Source organism: Cryptomeria japonica, chromosome 11 (assembly GCF_030272615.1).
Source record: "Cryptomeria japonica chromosome 11, Sugi_1.0, whole genome shotgun sequence".
Lineage (NCBI taxonomy): Eukaryota > Viridiplantae > Streptophyta > Pinopsida > Cupressales > Cupressaceae > Cryptomeria > Cryptomeria japonica.
Genome location: NC_081415.1, coordinates 231,794,715 through 231,814,412, shown reverse-complemented (window position 1 = coordinate 231,814,412; position 19,698 = coordinate 231,794,715). Strand labels below are relative to the sequence as shown.

General features: G+C 35.1%; 1 protein-coding gene across 2 annotated transcripts in view; it reads right to left on the bottom strand.

Annotated features, from left to right (window-relative positions):
- LOC131063957 (probable NAD kinase 1) overlaps positions 1–19,698 on the bottom strand; it is a 170,075-nt gene that overhangs the window by 114,948 nt on the left and 35,429 nt on the right. For both annotated transcript variants that reach the window (XM_057997962.2, XM_057997961.2), the window contains one exon: positions 3,802–3,921. In XM_057997962.2, coding sequence (XP_057853945.2) covers positions 3,802–3,921 — 120 coding nt within the window. The remainder of the gene's footprint in view (positions 1–3,801; positions 3,922–19,698) is intronic.

Sequence of the window (19,698 nt, the reverse complement as noted above, 5' to 3'; positions counted from 1 at the left end):
ATCTCGTAAAAAGGCATTGATCAATGGTATATGTATTATTATTCCTTTACTGAAGATTAAAATGTTATATAGGCATTCGCCAACCTTAACCAGGATTTGCAGGTTATTATATTTTATGTACATGTAATAAGGATGTATGGTATAGGCAGCTCATAAGGATTTATCATACCAGTTGTAGTTAATGTCTGAGATTTTTATCTATCTTTCTATAAAAGTAATCCGTTGACTTTTAGGGATATGAATGGAATGAAATTAAAGGTTTGAATGATTCCTTTATTAATGACCATGGGAATGAGATATTGTTTCATAGCTACAAAAAGGATAATTCAATGGTTATACACCTTTCTGAGCTCAATTCAATCCCCAGATCCCGCCGGAAGCGACCAATGCCTCTGCCCTATGAAGATTAAGCAGGGTTAAGTTTGTAAACTTTGTTTGCTGATTCCTGATTTATTTCTTTGTACTATGTAAATCTGATTGACTAAACATTGTGGGTCCATTTATGTTTAAATATTTACTTGTACAGGTATTCCTTTTGTCTTTAGCTAAATTCTAAAGGGAAAAAGTATTAAAATGTGTTTGTTATGGGTTAAACAAAAAGCAAAGAATGTATGACAAAAGGGATTTCTCAAATTTAAAGGGTTAAAACTATTACTTCATTTTGTTTGCCACTCTTCCAAACAACCCTACAACATAACTGAAAAAAAGAAAAAGAACCATGTTTTATTGATGATAATCAAAACCAATAGGTAAAGTGTTCCAGCTTGATTTATAAATTATCTTCCACAACTAATCGATTGATGTGTTAAAAGGAAAAAAAAATATGGTGAAAATCTTAGTAAAATTCTACTTTGCAACTGCGGGTTGTGACGCATGCCAGCAATTCTACACAAACTGAAATGTATGATATATTCATATATTAACATAAGTATTAAGGAAAATTTGAGGTAAAGAATATTTAGTATGAATACGGTTTAAGTAGGCATGAAGAATGATTCTCAATTCAACTCACCTTGTCTAACAACACCGAACTCAATATTTCTATCACCTTAAATAAGTCACTTTAACAAGTCTAAGAGGATTCAAATGCACCGAGAGAACTATGGTTAAAAAGTCACCTTTATTAAACTAATGTATTAATAGCATTCTTGTAATACATCTTTTGGGCTAAATTATGCTTTTATGGTGAAAGAAGCTTTTATACATTTATATTAAATTAAGGCTTTTAAGTTGTTATCACAAGTTGTACTGCCCCAGATCCAAACAATCCAAGAGTTGACCCTGAATTATGTGGAGGATCAATTGTCCTTAGAACTAGAAGCGCTTCAACTTAACTGCAGAGTTCTACCAAATAAACCAGGGCAATTCCTAACACCTTGGATCAGGGGTGGCACAACCTAGAGTGGTAACAGGCTTTAAGGTGAATTTAATATATTTTAGCACTTGACTGTGATTTTTATCAATTTTTCCTCACTTAAGACTTAATACAAGAAAAGGGTTTTCTTAAGGGCATTTACTCTCAGTAATATTTCTTGTCTGGGATAATGTTATATATTTATAGCATTGAAAAGGGTACGTGAAGGGTGCAAACAGTGCATATGATTAATACATATGGACTCTTTTGAAAAAGAACTAATGAGGATATACTACTTTAGGGACTCCTCTCAAAATCAAGTACCAAATAATTCATGCAGAATTGTCAAGGCCTTTCTATGCTGCACAATGGTTCACAAAATATGCTTATAAGTTAATTAGGATAAACAATTTGTTTGCTTCTGAAGATCCCAAAGATACTCTGTACAGAGAAATTTTCCTTCATTATCTTTACAGGCACTAAATCTCTTTCAACATTACCACTAAGGTATTTGGTGCAGGAAATGAAATACTGAAATTCAAATATGATAGATTGTTGAAGTAGGTGAAGTATGCTACTGTTCTCTTTTGAAAACAATAATTGAAGCACAATATCATACTCTTTAAATTTTAGAAAGGATAGTACACATGCCATGAAGTTTATTTAGACGGGAAAAGTTGAAAACCAAAGCTAAGAAACCAAATGATGTGATTTCCAAACGACTTGAAAAATTGATATCCTATAGGGGCCATAAATCTAACCATAGTTGTGATCTGGCCAGATTTAGTTCAAAACCAGTTCGATCAGAATATTCTGGATTCATCTAATTTGGTCTGGATTTCTGATATTTCAGTTGCTGTAGAGATTTTAACCTTTTTTTCCAGATTGTTGATTTTTTCTGACCTCCTAAACAAATTGAATTTTTCAAACCTGATAACTATGACTCTAAGACAGTGATGGAACATATACCTAGAACCATAATAAGCACAGCTATTTGTTATGTCTCTGACCCATATGATCTTAATTTGAACATAATTTATTATTAATGTCATTTCATTCCACATAGAATCTTAATATGGTTGCCCTTAAAAGGCAGTTTCATATTTCACATTAATCTGTCAGTAGAAAGCTTTGAAAATGACTTCAAATTACCACAAATTGGCATTCATAACTTGCCACCATGAAGATTTCTTCTTTTGGCTTTTCTTGCTGCACTTTGGACAGCTATCATGCCAACTTATGTAAACCATTATTATCCATAATCCAAGTTTATTTTAGACAACTGTTTTGTCTAACTAAATCACATTAATAAATATGCTCTATCATACTCTCATTTTTATTTTATCATCCAGGTTACCACGATTCTTGACCTTCAACCTTGTAATTGGGCAAAATTTGAGGCAAGTTATATTCCATGATGTATCATATTATTCTTTTCTCCAAGCTCAGTGAACTTAAACTCAGACGTATTCCTAGCTCAACCATTTCAGAACAAGTGTCATTGAGGAGAAACTTAATTACAAGAACTGTTTCTCCAAAAATCAACATGAGCAGCCATATTTGTGCTTTACTCAAATCAAATTCACTATTTATGCATGTAACAAAATGCTAACAGCATTTCCCCCATGCTAGTATACATTCTTCTGTTCATATAATAAAAAATATACCACCAAGGCAAAAAGTAAATGTGAAGAAAGAGATGGACGGAGGGTAAGAATCATCAGCACTTTACTACCATGGAAAATTTTAGTTGCTAATATTTACCATTTCATAAAAATTATCCAACTTTTTCCAAAATTATTTGACAGTTCAAAATGAAAAATTTGCTTCATTATTTATAAAATAACAAACATATACTTCATAAAATATCATATAATGCCAATTACTGCCGATCAGGAAAGGGATATCTTTCTGCTTGGAGCTGGACAAGGGAGAACCAGCAAAACAATGGCATGTGCCACAGGCTATGGATGAGATCCTGGTCCAGCCAAACTCTTTGGAATGCACTAAAATTCAACTATAATCTGAAAATAAAACATCTTGGTGAATGATCTGTAAAAGAAATATTGGAATTTAAGCAAAATATTGGAATTGATTCACCAGGGAATCTGCCATAAAGTATCAAAATGTAAGAAACTGTATGGACTTGAGAAATAGTAGCTGTATTTGTACAATTGATATGTTTAGGATAACAAATAAAAATTGAAGTTTCTTTGCTTACATAAAGACATGGTTTCTTAAAATATTACAAAATACAAAGCTTTTAATCTCCTTCGGAAAGGTGCATGATGCCAGCTAACTGATCAAATTAAGCATGCTAGTAAACGGGTTGTTAAAATAAACTGGTCATGTTAAAGTCAAAACACACCTACAGATAACTTAAAGAATCCATAGTAAACATCAAGCTTCATAGGACTTATGAATAACAAAATACACCATAAACTCACCTCTCTGTTCTAGCAGCGAATTTCGTAACCGTTCTATTTCATATTTCCTCTTCCAATCAGCCGCTTCTTCTTGTGCATGAGCTTTCCCCTCTGCCACTCGCCTCATTGCCTTGGCTACAGCTGTGAATTAACACACTAGATATATTGAGAATATATGCTACTGCAAACTTCGGCCTCTACCAAAGAATAAGAGAAGCAAATGAACAAAAAGGACCTAATAATCAACAATATTCACTACTTGAAAATGATAAATAAAAGACTTAAAGATGAATAAAAACTAAGTTGTTGACAGATCATGGATCCAAATAGTTATTGAGGCCCAGGCACACCAATTCAATGATTTATTTCATGTTAACAAAATTGTGAGTAGGAAAAAAAAAGCAGGAATCCCACACATATGTTTTGATCAAGAAGAAATTGATAAAAATTAGAAAGAATTGGGATGTCAATAAAATGATCAAAACTTATTAAGATGATAAACTAATTTGATAGATGTGTTGGTCCCACAGTTATACTGAAGGGGGGCGAGGGTGAATCAGCATAACACTCTTTTTCAGAATTTAATTTTATCAACAATACAAGTACACAAGGCAAATAAAAATGCTCTAAATATTTTATTATGTATAAATATGATTTTTACAATTGGTAGAGGCACCAACCCCACATTCATCTTAGTATTTACAAGAGTTATGCTTTCCACATCAACCTTATATGCTGATCACTTAATTCTGAGAAAATCTGATTATAAATGCTGCTTATAGATCTGTCATAATCATAATCATCCTTTTTCTTCAACAATCTGTATTAAGACTGTCTTTGACTCTGCTATAAACTCAGCACTGATTCTCCATTGCAACCATACATCCTTCCTTTTGTTCTGATATAATTAGCAGACCTGATCAATGATAATAACAGTCTCCAATATTATTCCCATTTTTTCGAACTGCTGTGTATATCCATATATATAACTTTATGCAACATAATGTATTTTGTCCAAAGAGTCACCTTGTTAACTCGTGGCATTTGGAAACAGTTAAACTGTGAATTTTCAACACAACTTTTCAACAACAGTTTCCATCATGACTTTTCAACACAACTTTTCAACAACAGTTTCCATCGTGACTTTTCAACACAACTAATATCTATCACCGTGGTTTTTCATAACTAATAATTTTAACAAGTTCATATCTTATCAAACAGACAAGACAAAGCTTTCAATCAAATTAAAAAATATTATCAAATTGAGTCTTTAATTATCAATTTGCTTCTCTAGTTGTCATCGTGACAATTAGTTATCAATTTGCTTCACTAGTGAATATTAGTTTGATCTGTCTCTGTTCAATCTGTTTTATCTCTGTTCAATCTGCTTCTTTATTTATATCATGGCAAATGATTATCATCCTGTTTGATCAGAGCCATATCATTTAGCTTGTTCAATCTGCTGTTGCATAAATAAATATAAGGATCATATGATGGACTTTGCTTGTTCGATCTGCTGTAGCACAAATAGACATAAGGATCATATAATAGACATCAATATTTCTGATGCTTAATGCCATTAATGACAATATTTTAACAAGATGTTTGGATGCAATTTTGGAATAATAACATTGAATCTAAGAACCTCTCCTTTATACTATTCACTAGCATGGAAAAAAGAAACAAAACTTTTCAAAAAATTACAACTAAATCTCAATGTTCCACGCGGACACATCCTCAGGTGTCCAGATGATGTCCATGATGTTCCAGGGAATTGGGGACTCAAAGAGGACATCCCCCTTTCAGGACTGGATAGTATTGATGTCTTTTTTAGACACGATCTCACATAGAATAAAATACCCAAGAGTATCTTATCCTCTCTTGAACAAAGTTACTCAAATGTTGAAGATTAGCTTAAGGATCACTTGAGGCAACTCCAAGGTTCATGAATGTCGGGTCACGACATGTGGATAAGCACAGTTGGTCGTTGTGATTGCTATTCCTCTAAGGGGCCTTACATATGAGAAGACTTAACGAAATGCTTTACCAATGATACGCAATGAAGCTCACTTACTACTACTACTAAAGGTTTATCAAAAAATTGCAAATAATGAGGGTTTAGAGATGCTAAGCTAAGCTATTCCTAAGAATAGATGGATGGAGGACAATTCAAGTGAAACTCTACTAATCTTAGTATTGCCATGCAACAACAACTACCAAAACTAGTGCAATCTTCTAGGGGCATACAAGGATTTTCAAATCGTTACTAAGCATAGACACCATCAATTAAATGCATATCCATGATTAAGCAACAACTGAACTTAAGCACTTTCAATGATCCCAGTTGACCACGCACGGCACACTTACAATCAGTAAGAGGCTAGTGGTATGGATTATGAGTTTCACAATAAATCATACACAACATTCCATCATTCAATCTAAACATTTAATTCTAACACTTAAACAAAATTCCAAAACTTAGATTGAGAAGATGAATAACCATGCATTTGCTCCAAAGATTAAATAGAAAACACCACACATCAATGTCTTTATTAATCTAGCAGCAAAGTAGCAACAATTGTTCAAATCTCTCTCATTACATTCAAATAAAGAAATGGCAGCTTATATAGAGCTCCAAAATGAAATACAGGGCCAAGATTGCCCTAAAATGGACGGTTGAGATCAAAACCCTAATTAGGGTTAGTTGTGGCCAACTAGCCAATTACATAATCAACCAATAGAAATAAGGCATGTTTTGGCACAAACTTTGAGAAAATCTCCTCCAATGAGAAAATAAACATCACATGCAGCTCATAACAAACTTTCTTCTAGAAGCTCATTTCCTTGATCCTTCTCTCTGATAACAAATGCAACGAATCTGGACATCATCGCGTTGAGCTCTTCCATGAACAGGTTGGGCAAATTATCGAGTTTGAACTCGATCACCTCCAATGCATCAACACAAGTAACAAAGACTTTTTGCCATTCTATTTCCTATTTTCAAAACATCCCCATGAAAGCCATGAATGAACATGCTCCCATCAAAACAGCATCTAAGAATCCTGTGGTTGGCAAGAAGATAGACTTTATTTGATTATGCAGCTCCTCAACACTAAAACCATCTTCATCAAGCATATCTTGCAAGAACATTTCTCTAGTTGAAATGATGAATTGTTCTTGAATTGCTTTGAGTGATTCCTCCATCTTGATGCAATCATCCTGTGTCTTATCAAATGTTTCCTTCTTAATCACCAAAATGCAATACCATCTATTGAAGTCATAGACTGCTTTTGCATCCATCACTCCACCATCAATCAGCATTTGTTTGGGAATTTCTTTCAATGCTTGCAAACACGGGATGGTCTTATCTCTGATAAGCTGAAATTCATCCCATATCTCTGTAATGTTCTGGATTCTGCACAAGAATGTGGTGACTCTATCATATGTTTGTAGATACTCACGAGTGAAGACACTAGCTTGTTGAGAAGCGTTCTCAATCCATGTCTTAGTGGTTTGAGCTATTATCCTTGTTTCTTCTGCCCCTTCAACTGTTTCTTTGGAAAGTATTTGAGGTGGAAGAGGTGCATCTTCCTTTTGTCTAGAAGACATACGATGGATGTAATCTATCAATTGCTTGATTTCCTCTTTCAATTGCTTCTTCCTGACCTTGATCTCCAATTGCTCTTCCATGTTAGAGGTTGATCCTCTAAATTCTTCGACAACCTGAGTGCGAGTGATAGGACCAATGTCTATCTCCCTTATGCCATAATCTTCTGCAGCGATTTGATCCTTGGGCTTATCATATTTAGGAACAGCTACTTGCACTAGTCATGAACCGGATCCATCTTTCACAATTCTGGAATACTTCTTAGGCTTCTTTTCTTCATTCTGCTCCACTGTTGCAAGCAAAGTATCCAAATCTCTAACCTCATCTACTATCGTTACCGGTTTCTTCTTCATTCTTTCTTTCAGCCATTCAGGTGCCTGATCATCCAAGTCTTCTAAATCAGATTGTTGCTGATTGCTATTGGGAGCCATGAATGTGTCATTATGATGTCCTTGATTTTGATCCTCAACATCCATGTCTTGTACTTCTTCATTGATATTGATCTGTTGATCGTAGATATGTTCTTCATTATAAGGTGGTGAATTAACCTCTTGCTTCTCTTCCTGATTGGTGTCATTAGATTCATTGACACTCCTATTTTGGGTATTATAAAGTACTCCATCTTCCTGGGAGATATTCTTCCCTTTCAATGCTACATTCATGTCTACAAAGATATTCACTTCTCTTCCAGAAGGAGTACTGGTGGTAGATGGAGTATTTCCTGATCTTTGCTTCTTTTGCTGAGCTGTATTATCATCCATCCTTTTCCTCTTATTTGCTTGAGCTTGTGAACTTTCAGGAATATCTTGTTGATTGCTCTCTCCTTGTGTGTTTGCTTCATTTCTTGTATTTTCATCTTCGGACTCCTCTGAATTTTCATATTGATAGGATGATGATTCTTCATTATCCATTCGATCATATGTCAAAGTGATGCCTCTTGTTCTCAACTTATCTGCTTGATACAATATCCATTTCCCAGTATTGTCTTGCACTATTTGATTTACAACTTCTAATTGAGTCCCCTCAGGAGCATACCAATCTATTGAAGAAAGGGGCTTGTCCTTTTCTTTCTTGTAGTGTGGTAATACCACATCTTCGTCTCCTTCAATCTGATCTGGTACCCGCAATACTTTTGTTTGCCTGATCAATTTGAGAGAGAACCTTGAGTATGTTCTTTCTCTTATCTCGAAATCATCGATTGCATTAGCCCAATGATCCTCAATATGCATGATGTGGGGAAACCTCTCTTTATTCACTGTTCGGATGTTATGATAAGGATCAAAATAGCTTCTTGAGGTGTGAGTCTTGAGATTATAGTATTGTAATTCTTCTTCTTGCTTGTATTGCTAAATAGGGGGGGCATGTTTCAAGTGACTTTCCCACCGAGATCGGGAAAGTAGTCTTTGCTTTCTTCCTTTTCTTCTTGATTGTATCATATTCTAGCAATTGTCTGGACAATTCTAACAACACCATCCTGTCAGTAGGATATCTTGGTAATCGATAGGCATATGAAGAACACCCTTGTATCCTCAAATATGTGAATTTTGAGTATACCAACATCCATACTTCTTTATTAGGTTCATTGACTCTATGGATAGCCTGATATGAGTGCCTCCTTGCAATCTCCTCACAATGTGCATGGTGAATGCATCATTCACCCTTCCGAAATGAGCAACGCTATTATTCAAATGCAACTGTGGATATGCATCGTATGAGAGCATTTGTCCTTCTGATGGTCCAACAAATGCTCTACAATTCAAACCTTTGTATTTCCCATATCTTGCCAGCAATGTATATCAAGTATGAGCTCATATGAAATGTCTTAGTTTGCTCAACATTAGTTAACTGCTCATGTAGATTATCACTGATTATCTTAGCCCAATTGATTATGTTGGCACCTTTGATTACTTCTTCTATGTAGTACCACATCCAAGAGTCGTAGGATGCAGACTATGGGGATCCCATAACTCTGTTCAGCATCATTATGAGCTCAGCTATTCCTTCCTTGAAGTCCGATTTGAGGAGCATCTTCTTGGGTACTCTCTTAGTACTACTCCATGGTTCTATGACCCAATTCTTGTTGAGAATATCATCGCACATGTTTGGCTTGCTCTAATATAGTGCGTGTGCATTATCCTTACTCTTGTAGATTAACTTATCATATGTAGGCACATTGAACACTTCCGCCATAGATAGCTCGGTGAGGTATGCTATCTTGCTCCCATCTGGTGCTATTACAATTCTCCTCTTCGGGTTATAATGTCTCGCACATTCTAGGACCAATTCACTGCATTGCACTGCTGATGGGAAACTTGCAATGTGAGCGATGCCATTCCTTGTGAGCTTCTTCGCCATCTTTGAAGAAGTGTACTTGCCTCTACCAAACACTCGATCTCGAAAATCCTCCATGTCGGTGTGTCCAAAGTTGGTGTCACCAATCTTTCACCATTTGGAAGTAAGCTTGGTTTCAAAGAGTGTATCTTTCAATTTGTTCTTCATCTGGACCTGCCTCTTGTTTCCTCGTGCCTTGGCTTCAGCCATTGACCTGCAAACAATACAAGATTGTCACTAGATAGATATGGTTCTTAAAGTTATGAGGGATGAACTATGATGGATAAAAAGGTTTGTGATATTCAATTTGAGTAACACCCTATCTTACCTTTGCTTAGGCAAACAAAACTTTGACAAAACTTGAAAGCTACAGCTCTAAGACAAAATCAGACCTGAAAATAATGAAAAGAGTGTAAACTTTCAATCCTTTTATAGCAATCTATCAAATCCTAGGGTTTGTAAAGGTATTCTTGCATAGGAATGCATTCTTGTAAATGAAAGTCTACCAAATGTTAAGGTCTGATTTGACCTTATTTCACCTTTTATCTGCAGATGTAGGGTTGATCACACTCAGATTCTGATCTGAAAATGTTCTTAAAAATCAGAATAATGATCTTCAAATCGATTCCACTTCTCCTTGTCAATTTATGTTTGATCAATGAAATGATCAACTTTTCTATCAAAATCGCCGATATAGATAACTTCGCCCTTCAAACTTGCTATCAAAATTGCAGATTGTGGATGAATTTGTCCTTTAAAATCGTGATCTCAGGGATGAAGATCTAAATGTTGATCTTAAAATCGATTTCTTCTTCCTTGCAAATAAGTGTGCGATCAATGAAATGATCAACTTTGCAATCACAATCACTACTGTAGGTGAATTCACTCCTCTCACAATGTGTAAGGATTCAAATTCGCCTTGAAAATCTGAACATTGATCTTCAACTCGATGTCTTCTTCACAATTGCTGATGTAGGAGTTCCCCTTCTTTGATTTCAAATCTGAATGTTGTCATATGCAGTTCGCTGCCTTTGAATTGCAGAGCAGATTGTAATTGTTTGCTTTGATTGATGCTTTAGAATGAACGTCACCACTCTTCTTATATAGGCGCTAGAGGCTAAAGGTTGTGTGTCTCTTCATTTTAAACCTTCCTAGGCCGACTTTCATCATTGTCAAAAAAAAGCTTTAATTACTCTTTGAAGGCCGACTTTGTATTATTAAAAACTTTTAATTTTTGATCTTTCAACATTGGCGGCTTTTTAAGACCCCATTGCAACTCTTCATCAAATCGGATTTTCAATCAATCATGCAACTAAGGCGGAAATTTAAGGGGTCATTTGCATGCTAAGATCATGACGGAAATTTGAAGGGTCATTGCATGTTAATACCTAAGGCGGCATATTAAGGCACCATTGCATGCAATGGTCAAGGCGGCATTTCATGGGGTCATTGCAAGTTACCTACCTTGGTGAAAATCTAGATGACCTTTGCAAGCAATTACCTTGGCGGAAATTTAAAGGGGCATTGCAATTTGATCCTCAAGTCGGATTTTTAGGTCACCATTGCAATCTGACACCTTAGCAACTTTTTTTAAAAAAAACATTGCGAGTTAATCACCAAGGTGGTAAATTGAGAGACCATTGCAACTTATTCACATTCAAAGTTCAATCCTGATTTTGAGACTAAGTTTGGCAAATTCCCAAATCTTGATTCAATACTTCATCCTTAGTCATCTAAGCTTCCTTCGCACTAGAACTTGATGCTTCAATACAATTGATGCAAACCCTAATTGACCTAGTGCTAAGCGACATTAATGATCTCAATCCTTCTACACACCTCTTAACCTATAAACATCATGTTTAGCTTATTAAGGTCTACAAAACCTTAGACGAAGGAAACTTCACTTTGGAGCCTAACCTTGAGAACTAACCACCTGACCAATTGACCGCTACTGTTGGAAGCAAAAGAGGGGGTCCCCATTTCAATGGGGTGATGTGTGAAATGGTCACAACAGATAGCATGCTCCATTTGGTGCATAAAAATTCCAATTATTGGAAAGGATTCTTCAAGCTACACTTTGGAATCAAATTTTCAGAATTAGGGCAGATTCTGCAGCTTGTTTTAAACAGCAAAGATGAAATCAATTATTAAAGAAATTGCAAGAAAATTGAATTATAATGATCAAAATGGATTAAAGGAAAGATGTGTATACAGTGGGGAGTCACAAAATAGCCATCAAAGATGGTCCAGGCAAATGAAGGATATTGAAGGAAGATTAAAGAATATTTGAAGTACGTGGACTTCTCCAAAGAATTCAAATGCTGTGTCTTCTTACTGAAACACTGAAGATACTTAACCCAAAGCACTGGTTGAGAATGGAATACTTGTAAAGTTGAGCCGATCAGAGACATGAGATTATTTGCCATACAAGAGAACTGTTTCTAAGAGTTATGTCCATGTTTCTCTCATAAGCCCTTATCAATTTTGATTCCTTAAGAGAGACCATCTAGAACCTGATGAACACATGAATGAAGAGTAAGGTTCACCTAAAGCTTGTTTTGGTGAGAGGAGGCATTTTGAACGTCAGTACATGATTCAGCATTCAATGAGGCAGAGATGGTACGATTCCAGTTTGGTACTTGTTATCATAGGCATGTATGGATGGATTGGTGGTCATGGGTGTTGTACAAATGCATATAATCAATAGTGAGCTCTTTGTCCTCACCAAAATTCCAAATGATGATCATATGCCAAGTTGGATGGATCATCATGAAAACATGAATGCAAATGGCCATCCCATGATTGATCTTGCATACACATTGTATTTGCTACATTGGAGAATGGCTGTGGTAGACAAAAACTGATTTATATCGACCATCAGTACAGACTCTTATCTCATGTTTGAGAGGTAAACTTGCTCCTGTTCCAAGATATCAACATACTCACAATTTAGTAATGCTTCCATTCTTTCATTTCTTTTGTACCTTTTGTCTCTGTTTAAATGGGTCATCTATCTACATATGTTACTGCGAATTGCCTGCAAGATTTTATAGTTTATTCATTGGATAAATAATAGAATAGAATAGGACAATTTTAACATCCACAACGCCAAAGGTAGCCTATAGGACAGCTGACACAGCCATTTTATCTTTCTGCAAGGTTAAACTTCTGCTATATATGTTGATAATGAATTATCTTCATTTCTCAGCCTTCTCCCCCTTGAAACAAATATTATAAAGAAATGACTGCTGAAGCATTAGCATATCTAGCTCAGATGTCACTATAAGTGTAATGTCCCCATTTTGAAAACAATATTTAATAATAAATACTAATAATAAAATTAAAATATAAAAGAATAAAAATTAAAATATATAAAATAAAATAATTAAAATTTAGTTAAGTTTGATAAATAGTTAAAGGCATGAAATGAAAAGTTGTGACTCCCTCAAACATGAGATATAAAGGGGAGTAAGAGAACCTCATTTGGGAGGGGAATATGGGAATCAGATGTGCAGATCTGATTGTTTGTGTCCCTTTCAAAGGGCACAAATAATGAGGAGTTGCACTCCTTCAAAGGGTGCTAGTGGTGAAAGGGTGTGTCTCTTGCCAAAGGGCATACATGATGAAGAGGTGTGACCTCTCCCTCACATTGAGAAATATAAAGGAAATGGAATCAAAGCATCCAGAGAGATCATGATTTGATAAGATCAGAACATAACTGTTATTAAGTTACAGGCAGTAACTTATCTTTGTTCTTAGTGTTAACATTAATTCATTAATAACATAGAGAACACGGAAAAAGGATCAGGAGTGATCAGAGTAAACAGACATTGTGGACATGGCTGGCACACGCAATCAGCCTGTATCAATCATTCAATGATAATAATAAGAAAGAAGCACGAGAAGATTTGCCTAAGCCTGCCGGTAAGGATAAGAAGGGAAAGGTAATAGCTAAGTTTGTGAAGGGGAATAAGACAGAACAGCCAGTGCAGTAACAGGTACGTATTTACATGACTTTCTGAATTCATATTAAGATATATTCCAGCCAGTATATTACATATATTGGATTCCAGACAGGTGTATCAATGAATATAAATTAAAGTGAATGTTCTTAATCAAATTAATAACAGTTAATATACTATTAAGTTAAAAGGGCAAATTATATTTATTCAAACAGCATTAAAATAACAGTACTATTAGACATAACATATAAATATATATCTGTACATGAATTCAGGAAATCATAATGCAATTCAGTTTACACAAATTATGGTTATGCTATAAATTCATATAATGCTAATACTATAAAGAATAACAAAACTGATGGTAATGGAATAATGACAGTAAATGGTTAACACTGACCCAAAGTAACACTAACAGGAAACGTAATGATAATCCAACTCAAGGCACTTATGTTATATAATGTAATATGGTAATTATGTCAGATATAGCTGACTGTCATAATAAGATGAATTGAATAAATATAACTTCATTGGAATATCACAAATGATTCATGGTAAATAAGGGACTCTCTCTTAAGTACACTACTCCATAGTGGATACCTAACACCTGCCACATGGAACCAAGAGGGGTGAAGCATCTGCTCTTGGGGTTAAGAAAGAAGATTGTTGCAATGAGGGGGAATGGCGATAGAACACCTCACTGGGTACGCCACTCCATGATGGATTCTTAACACCTGCCATATGGAGCCAAGGGGGATATGGTATCTTCCCTTGGGCCTAGGAGGGATGATTTCTTGGACACCCTATCCAACTAGCCTACCCTAGTGTATTAAGGAAATTGATTGGTAACTAACCTACTATCTGACTTATATGATACTCTGATTTCATCTAGGAAATATAATAATCTGATTATATCCAACAATTATAATCGTAACAGTAATTATTATAGTAGAATCGATATCATTTAATATAATTTGTATTTCAGTTTATAGTATTATTTCATATATGTTCTCTAATTTTTGTTGCAGGAAAACAGTATACAAAGGTATGCCTATAAAACTCAATTACCTATTTATAGATTTGGCCAAATTTACGTTAACTTAAAGTGTAACTAATTAGGGAACATTACACTGGTATCAGAGCATGATCCTGCCATCCTGCAGGGTAAAGATGAATCAAAGAGTCATTCTATGAGAAGGAATCTAACAATATGTGTATCCGCTCCGTGTTTGCATATATCCATGTGTATACTTCGTGTTTTCACGTGTATGCTCCGTGTTTGATTCGTACTCAATATGTTTCCAGCATGTCTACTCCATGTCTGCCCATGATTACTTTGTGCTCAACAATCATGAAAGTGCTCAGTATAAGACCTCTTGATGCTTATTATTAGCAAGGCACTAGTCATAGTCTTTAAATAACACAAGTAGCAGTCTATAATGACTGTATAATTTACGAAGTCTAGTTTGCTGAATATGCCTGAAGGATTTTATCAACCACTAACTGTTCAACCGTATACATTTTTTTCAGTGTGATGGGATTGAGGTTTCTTATTTGCTATAATTGCTTACAAAGGTTTCATAACAGCAATGGTATTTATACATAGAATGTATCAACTGATCTATAAGCAGAAATCAGGATTTATGACGTCATTACAATCTGCAGAGAAAAGATTTATTCGTCTGACTTGTACATCGCAGCAGTCCTTTTGTCATTCAGCCTGTATTCAAGACAATCCCCATCAATGCCCAAACTGTTAACCACATTGAGATACAACAGCAAGACTTGTTTCCTACGCTCAGGATATAAAACTGCATAAGTAATTATCAGCTATGTTGCTTTATATTCTTCCACACAGAAGATTACTCCGGAATATGGGGTTGCAGCCAGATATGTTTTACACAGCCTCACTCAAGAATTCTTGAACCCATAGATGCTGCAACTTCAGACACAAATATCGACTTCACCTGCCAAATATCATACAATTTAGCGATTGATACTTAAATCACCTCGGAGTATAACTTCTGTCAACCCTTCTATTCCTTCGTTTCCATTGTGGTATTCTTGTAACAGCTAAGTATAAATGATTTGATAATCGTGATCACTCCATATAGTCTACTTGATGATGTCTTCATTCATCCCTATATTGGGAGTATTTTTCTTCACCAACAGTGGTCGGCATTTACTCATCAATAGCAATCTCCAGACAAGCATTTGATCTGCACTTTGGAATATTATGTGGAAGTGATATATATGTTTGCCCAATAGAAATCAGGACTCAGGCCAATGGAAGAAAGTCTGATTGCAAGGAAAATAATACCCGAAATATATATATTTCGAAAGCCCGACCAATGCTTACAGAAACATTTACGATAGAAGTCATGCAAGGAAAATCAGTATTATAGTTTTAACGGTAATTTTTGAATAGTCAATTCCCAACTTTATTCAGGGCTAGCAAAGAATTGTTTTCGCTTCTTCCTTGCAAAGTTTCGGACATGATAAAACATAAATATATCAACCTCTCTTATAGAGTCAATACGCCCAGCAAATACTATGATCACTTCTCCTTAATCGGTGCTCCCAATATAATGAATAATATTTTAGTCCAAACATTCTTAGAAAAAGTTGTGGTGTCCTATTCGATGGGATATGTCCGTCAACTCTTAATCTTCACACCTTACGTATATTCCCTCACCTCGAACAAGATTTGCCTCATCATTTGAGCCAAAAATATCGTTGATCATTGAGCAGATCAAAGATGAGCAACATAATAAATTTCTTTCAGAACTGGAATTATTCAGTCTGAAAATTGGAATGATGGGAAGTCGTTGAAATGAACCCCTGAGATTGAATAAATCAATACCGAGAAGATACTCAGACCCATATTCTCTCAAAATTCAACAAACTCCACCTAATTTTCCTCATAACTTATCTACAAAATTTCCATTGCACTGAAAGCATTTGAAGCAAAAGTTGTTTCCTCCAACACATTAACAAGTTTGTATTCGATATTACAAAAGCAAGTACATCCTCAAATAAATACCCTCTAATATCAGGAACAATAAATTCTTGAATGTATGCAGACCAAATAAACACTGAGAATTTTTTGTCACGTAAGTGTTTTTATACCAGAAAGTTTCAATCATCTCCAGCAAGAATTGGAAGCTAAACAGTTTGGATTTTTAAAATAAATCCTGCATTTTTTATCAATAATTCTAATATTATCACAATCTTAAAAATTAAAACATGAGGAAATGGGATGAAAAAGCAAGAATAAAAACAAATATCTAAGAAAGCATGTTAGCTTGTGATTGCTTGAGGGCAAGCAATATTGAGCGGGGTGGACTGTAATGTCCCCATTTTGAAAACAAGATTTAATAATAAATACTAATAATTAAATTAAAATATAAAAAATAAAATAATTAAAATTTAGTTAAGTTTAATGAATAGTTAAAGGCGTGAAATGAAAAGTTGCGACTCCCTCAAACATGAGATATAAAAGGGAGTAAGAGAACCTCATTTGGGAGGGGAATATGGAAATCAGATGTGCAGATCTGATTTAAATAAGAAATGCAGATCTGATTGTTTGTGTCCCTTTCAAAGGGCACAAATAATGAGTTGCACTCCTTCAAAGGGTGCTAATCGTGAAAGGGTGTGTCTCTTGCCAAAGGGCATACATGATGACAAGGTGTGACCTCTCCCTCGCATTGAATAATATATAGAAAATGGAATCAAAGCATCCAGACGGATCATGATTGATCAGATCAGAACAGAACTGTTATTAAGTTACAGGCAGTAACCTATCTTTGTTCTTGGTGTTAACATTAATTCATTAATAACATAGAGAACACAGAAAAAGGATCAGGCGTGATCGGAGTAAACAGACATTGTGGACATGGCTGGCACACACAATCAGCCTGTATCAATCGTTCAATGATAATAATAATAAGAAAGAAGCACGAGAGGATTTGCCTAAGCCTGCTGGTAAGGATAAGAAGAAAAAGGTAATCGCTAAGTCTGTGAAGGGGAATAAGACAGAACAGCCAGTGCAGTAACAGGTACGTATTTACATGACTTTCTGAATTAACATTAAGATATATTCCAGCCAGTGTATTACATATATTGGATTCCAGACAGGTGTATCAATGAATATAAATTAAAGTGAAGGTTCTTAATCAAATTAATAACAGTTAATATACTATTAAGTTAAAAAGGCAAATTATATTTATTCAAACAGCATTAAAATAACAGAACTATTAGACATAACATATAAATATATATCTGCACATGAATTCAGGAAATCATAATGCAATTCAGTTTACACAAATTATGGTTATGCTGTAAATTCATATAATGCTAATACAATGAAGAATAACAAAACTGATGGTAATAGAATAATGACAGTAAATAGTTAACACTGACCCAAAGTAACACTAACAGGAAACGTAATGATAATCCAACTCAAGGCACTTATGTTATATAATGTAATATGGTAATTATGTCAGATATAACTGACTGTCATAATGAGATGAATTAAATAAATATAACTTCATTGGAATATCACAAATGATTCATGGTAAATAAGGGACTCTCTCTTAAGTACACCACTCCATAGTGGATGCCTAACACTTGCCACATGGAGCCAAGAGGGGTGAAGCATCTGCTCTTGGGCTTAAGAAAGAAGGTGGTTGTGATGAGGGGGGATGGCGATAGAACACCTCGCTGGGTACGCCACTCCATGATGGATTCTTAACATCTGCCATATGGAGCCAAGGGGGATATGGTATCTTCCCTTGGGCCTAGGAGGGATGATTTCTTGGACACTCTATCCAACTAGCCTACCCTAGTGTATTAAGGAAACTGATTGGTATCTAACCTACAATCTGACTTATATAATACTCTGATTTCATCTAGGAAATATAATAATCTGATTATATCCAATAATTATAATCGTAACAGTAATTAATATAACAGAATTGATATCATTTAATATAATTCGTATTTCAGTTTATAGTATTATTTCATATATGTTCTCTAATTTTTGTTGCAGGAAAACAGTATACAAAGGTACGCTTATAAAACTCAATTACCTATTTATAGATTTGGCCAAATTTAGGTTAACTTAAAAGTGTAACTAATTAGGAAACATTACAATAAGCTTCACACTAGAAAATAAAGTGCTTTTCTGACTCAACTGCCTCGGCTGTTTAAAAGAAGCACATCTTCTCCCATTCTTCGTTTGGTTTCTTCCATCTGCCTATTTCACATCAAACATGATGTTAGTCCTCATTTGCACTATGAGCATCTTTCCTCTGGTAGTGATATTTGCCCCTGTATAGGCCTTTTGGTGGTAATCACATGTAAGATTAAATTCATCACGATAATATTTCCTCTTTCTCCCTAGTGATGACGACGCTACAATTGTTCTTAAGATTGAATGGTAACCCGTTGGTTTGTGGAGAATACAACCAAGTTGTAGCCTCTCCCAATGCTTGGAATTCTTCTGAAATGGCATATGGATGAATTGAGTGATCTGAGATACCATCTTCTGCTCCAAATGATGTTACAATATGGACAAGCTTAGTGCTTCTTCATGTCCATAAATCACAAGATTCCACCAGGCTTTTAGAGATGATGAGTTCCAACATGCTTTGCTTTTATTGATGACTTCTTCAACTTCTACATCTACAGCCACCTCTTCCATAGGTTTTTCCATGATGGCCTCTAGATTTTTCATATCTTCTTTAAGTTCCCACGACTGTCTAGAGTGCTAATGATTTGGGCAATACACATTCTGTCAGCTTGCAAATGAATATAGTTGATACAAGTACAATTCGAGAACTCGAGAAAATGCAACAACTCCATAAGACCTTGAAATTGTAAGTGACAATAAAAGTAAAAGCGTAGTGATAGTGATAGTGATAGTGAACAGTGCAGCAGATGACCCAACTAAAGTCTTGAGGAAAAAGCACATTCTCAATGGTGGAGATGTGCGGGCATGATTCCCTCTATGGCACA